The following is a 5,102-nucleotide window of genomic DNA, read 5'->3' as shown; positions in this document are numbered from 1 at the left end:
ATTAACACAGTACCAAACTTGCTAACTTATTATTGTCCCCATGCATGGGAAAAGGAACAGTATTAACACAGTACCAAACTTGCTAACTTATTATTGTCCCCATGCATGGGAAAAGGAACAGTATTGTACCAAACTTGCTAACTTATTATTGTCCCCATGCATGGGAAAAGGAACAGTATTAACACAGTACCAAACGTGCTAACTTATTATTGTCCCCATGCATGGGAAAAGGAACAGTATTAACACAGTACCAAACTTGCTAACTTATTATTGTCCCCATGCATGGGAAAAGGAACAGTATATTAAACTTGCTAACTTATTATTGTCCCCATGCATGGGAAAAGGAACAGTATAAAGTTAACACAGTATCAAACTTGCTAACTTATTATTGTCCCCATGCATTGGAAAAGGAACAGTATATTAAACTTGCTAACTTATTATTGTCCCCATGCATGGCCAGCTGCATACATGGCCGAGCTGGCAGAGGAGCTGCTCGGGTGCAGGTGTTCGGTGCTGAAGGGAGGAATGCCGCACCACAGACTGGACATCATCCAGCACCTGGTGAAGGGTTATCCTGCGCTGGTCCCGTATCCTTCTCACAGGCTGGAAATACTGGCTGCATGTGCACCTTAGTGCACCCAAATTTGGAGCTGTGCACACAATTTACTTCTGTGGGTGCACCATATTTTTTTAGGATTACATATATTATGTAAAGATGTTAATTGTATAGTTACAGTAGTATACAGCATATTCTTAACATCAAAATGTCAGAAAAATAATAAAATCATTGTTGTAGTACTTTACTTTAGAAATGAAACATAATTAGTTATTGCTGACATTCTAGTCACATGTATTCTATTTTATATGGTACCCCCCAAAAAGGTTTGTGCCCCTAATTTTTTAGGTTGAGTGGAGCAGCACAGCTATTCCGAAAAATGAATTTAGAGTGTCGTCAGATGCAGTTCTTGGGCTAGTCTTGATAGGTACACCTCTATGTCATGTTCTGTGTCGTCTGCAGTGCACCACAAAAATTGAAACCATAGAAATATGATGAACAAGAGTTCCACGATCTCATACCTTCGCCAAATGATGTTAACCCTTCCGGTTGACGAATTATACAACCTTTATCATTGATTTCGCAAATAAGAGCCTTATTTGCATGTATTATATCAGCTGATCATATTCTCCACCCAATGAGAGCCTTAGCTTAACAAAAAGGCTATTATAGCACTTCCTCATAAATTATGCAAATGAGGTCATGATTTGAATAAATTTTGTTTATTGATGTTCACCTAAACCAAATGCAGCAAGTATGAAATTCCCAGCAGTTACAACTGTGAAATTATAACAATTTCCCATTAATTATGCAAATTAGGTCTTCATTTACATAACCTATATCCTCAGATGTTTTCCTTGTTCTCAATTACATTTCACATGTGTTTTATAGTCCTATCATCGAACGAAGCAGATTTATAGAATTTCCTCATTAATTATGCAAATTAGGGCCTGATTTGCATGCTTGTAATCTGATTATGTTAAGCATCACTTAAGCTACCTACACATAAAAAATCACAACAATCCGTCAACTCATTCTTGAGTTATCCTTCTTCGAAGATTTTTCAACTAACGCTCTTGCAGTTCCAGAACAAGCCGCCAGGGGGCCCAAAATCTAATCATTTCTATGTCTCATCAAGACCTACCCACCTACCAAGCTTCATGACAATGCATATAAAGCTTCTTGAGTTATGCTGTTCACAGACAAACAAACAGACGGAAAAACAGATGGAAAATCGCTACTGAAAACATAACCTTCTTGGCGAAGGTAATCAATGGAACAAATTAGCATCACTGGTATACACTTTTCTAGGTCAGATCTTTGGTTGCTACATTTAAAATCTTTAAGAATGATGCCAGCTTGTTGAAGGACCAAGGAAAACTGCCTGTTGACAAATCCTGATGATCCAAGTCTGACCCTTGACCCAGCTGCAGCTATGATGCTGACAGGAATCATGAACCCATCTGTAAGAGGGGACACAAGGCACACTGGGCAGCCATCCCAGGTAAGGCACACTGGGCAGCCATCCCAGGTAAGGCACACTGGGCAGCCATCCCAGGTAAGGCACAGCACACTGGGCAGCCATCCCAGGTAAGGCACACTGGGCAGCCATCCCAGGTAAGGCACACTGGGCAGCCATCCCAGGTAGACTTTTTTGATCACATCTTTCCTCTTTTGTTTTCATCATTGAGGTTGGTTTTTCCAACTTAATCAAAGTTAGTAAAACAATGCAACAGTTTTCAAGAAAACTGTATGAATTTCAAGTTGTACCCTATTAAAATGCTGATGCTTTCTATGAAAACATCTTTTTTCTTTGGTTTCGTATGGTTTTTTTTTTTGGTAGAATCAAAGGCATACAACAAACTATAGCTACATTTGTGAGAGGAGAGCAAAACATTCCCCACCATGCCCATATCCTCTCCCATGATTAACTGTGAGGAAGTGATTTAGTCTTTTTAAACTGGATAGATTTTTAATTAGCAAACATTTCAGGTGTTGATCCGACACCTTTCATCAGTACTTGTGAATGTTTACAAATTTAAGGAATTTTCTGAATGAGAACCAATTTTAGAACTTGAACTTTAGAACTTCTTGTTCTTGTTTCCAAAATTCTTTTGTAAACATTCACTTCATTAGTACTGATAAAGGATGTCATATCAACACCCGAAACGTCTGCTGATTAAAAATCTATGCAGGTTGGAACAACTAAATTACTTTCTTACGGGTACTACGTGCCCTGGATGATCTTCACCAACTCCCCCATGTTTGTTTGTTTGTTTGTTTGTAGGGCTGATCCTGGGGATCGACCAATGGCAGGGCGGCTTGCTGGACGGGTACCAGCAGGACAGCGACCCCCACTGCCGTGACCTTTACCATGCGCTGCCGGACACGACCGCCCCCAAGCTGGACTGGAGCCGGGTGCACCAGGCGTTCCTGTACGCGCGGCAGGGCAAGTCCCGGCGGCTGGCCCTGTGGAAGTACGAGCTCCTACACCAGAGTAACGCCCAGCTGGTGGAGATGTGTCCCGTCCGCGCGCAGGAGGCAGACATGTACATCGTGCCGGAGGAAGGTGTGGGGGGAGGACTCAGCAGCAAGGTGGTTCTGCTATTCCCACCCAGGTAGCACAGCTGCTGTTCCCACCCAGGTAGCACTGCTGTTCCCACCCAGGTAGCACTGCTGTTCCCACCCAGGTAGCACTGCTGTTCCCACCCAGGTAGCACTGCTGTTCCCACCCAGGTAGCACAGCTGCTGTTCCCACCCAGGTAGCACTGCTGTTCCCACCCAGGTAGCACTGCTATTCCCACCCAGGTAGCACAGCTGTTCCCACCCAGGTAGCACTGCTGTTCCCACCCAGGTAGCACTGCTATTCCCACCCAGGTAGCACAGCTGCTGTTCCCACCCAGGTAGCATGGCTGCTGTTCCCACCCAGGTAGCACGGCTGCTGTGCCCACCCAGGTAGCGCTGCTGTTCCCACCCAGGTAGCACGGCTGCTGTTCCCACCCAGGTAGCACAGCTGCTGTTCCCACCCAGGTAGCAAAGTGGTTCTGCTATTCCCACCCAGGTAGCAAAGACAGAATTGGCATGCATGTTCAACTGCAAATTCTGGTAGCTGTACAACATAAGGAGATGTGGAGGCTCTGTAGGGGGGCAGTTTTGATACTGTGTTTTTACAGTTTTTAATGCGGAGGCAAACCTTCTCTCGGCGGCTGGTTGTAGGATGGCCGGCAATTGAAAGAACGCATTAAAAACTCATACAAAATGCAGTATCACAACTCTTACCTGCCCTGAGGCTAATAAAGGGAATCAACCCACTGCCAAACAAGCTTTTGTCAACGCACTCTGCCAAACAGACATAATGCCGGTAAGAGAATAAAAATTGTCACAGATTTGTGCCAAGTAGAAATAGTCTGGAGCCCAGCTCTGTACTTCCCCAAGATGCACTACTCATACTTTTATGAAAGTTCATCTGTGTTGGTAGTTACATGTTTGGAGTTAAAACTTTTGATCCAACACGAACAAGACTATTTCCGGAGAGGGGTGAGGGAGGCTATTTACATCAGGGCCCATCACCCTTTACTCAACCACGATGGGGGCCGACATCATCTACATGTACGAGATACCTTTGACCCAATGACAAGCCTCACTGGGTCAGTCTACTGAGCATGAGGAAGACCAGAGTGACTGGTCGAAAGCTCTAGGTGAGAGAACTTTCTTCATGTTGGATCAAAAGTTTTAACTCTAATACGAGTCTAAACACGCACTACTCATGTTAACAATGTTGGGGAGCAGACTGAAGCTAACAAGGCTCCTGGCATAAGTAGAAGTTAGTGTAATTGCACCTGGGCAAGACAATGTAACTTTGAGCCATGTTAGGTATAATCTTTCATTCATTGGTTTATTTATTTGTAACAACAACAGCATAACTCTCAGCCGTAACATACAAAGCTTAATTCCGATGCCTGTTAACAATATAAATTATTAATAGTAGGGCCATTGGTACAAATTACAATCACGCCTGAATCGACATGTTTAAACACTTTGGCTCAATGATGAAATGAATGAATCTAAATATTTACCATAAGACCTTGTATGAATAAAGGTAATTAACATTAAGTACTTGTATTTAACGGAGGAAATCATGGTGTTAAGTTGCAGTATATATAAATATATATTTTCTACATGTACCTGTACAAATACATACTGCTTTACTGTATATTTAGTACTAAATGTGTACATCTAACATGTATGATATTTTTGGTTATGTTTTGGATTTTTTTTGCATTTTAAACATTATACATTGTATTATGTTTTATTGAGCTTAATATATTTTTACAGCATTGCTGCTTAAAAAATTTAATAGGCTTGATGTGAAAAGCTTGTTTATTGATTTTTAGGATAGATGGTTACTTCCTTGGCACGTTAGATTTTGTACTTATTTTATTTCCGTCATTTTTATACAGGGTGGCCCATTAAGTGATTACACTTCTTTTCAATGGGGCCCTGTTTTACACCAACAGTAAAATATGGATATAATAAATAACGATAA

General features: G+C 42.0%; 1 protein-coding gene across 8 annotated transcripts; it reads left to right on the top strand.

Annotated features, from left to right (window-relative positions):
- The first annotated feature begins 458 nt into the window (after positions 1-458).
- On the top strand, positions 459-5,102 carry LOC109484024 (UPF0692 protein C19orf54 homolog). Of its 8 annotated transcripts, XR_002141052.1 has the most exons (5): positions 459-587; positions 1,990-2,060; positions 2,844-3,364; positions 3,434-3,459; positions 3,561-4,123. XR_002141052.1 is itself a non-coding variant. In XM_019787193.1 (4 exons), exons 1-3 carry the CDS (start codon positions 469-471, stop codon positions 3,176-3,178), a joined length of 525 nt encoding a protein of 174 aa, XP_019642752.1. In that variant the 5' UTR covers positions 459-468; the 3' UTR covers positions 3,179-3,200; positions 3,388-5,102. The 8 variants fall into 8 exon arrangements, 2 of the variants coding, with proteins under 2 accessions (XP_019642752.1, XP_019642751.1); XR_002141054.1 differs by lacking the exon at positions 3,434-3,459 and having other exon boundaries at positions 2,844-3,318; positions 3,587-4,123; XR_002141053.1 differs by lacking the exon at positions 3,434-3,459 and having other exon boundaries at positions 2,844-3,318; positions 3,535-4,123.

This window comes from Branchiostoma belcheri, unplaced genomic scaffold (genome assembly GCF_001625305.1).
Source record: "Branchiostoma belcheri isolate BF01 breed outbred unplaced genomic scaffold, Haploidv18h27 scaffold68, whole genome shotgun sequence".
Lineage (NCBI taxonomy): Eukaryota > Metazoa > Chordata > Leptocardii > Amphioxiformes > Branchiostomatidae > Branchiostoma > Branchiostoma belcheri.
This window is presented reverse-complemented; position numbering and strand designations above follow the sequence as displayed.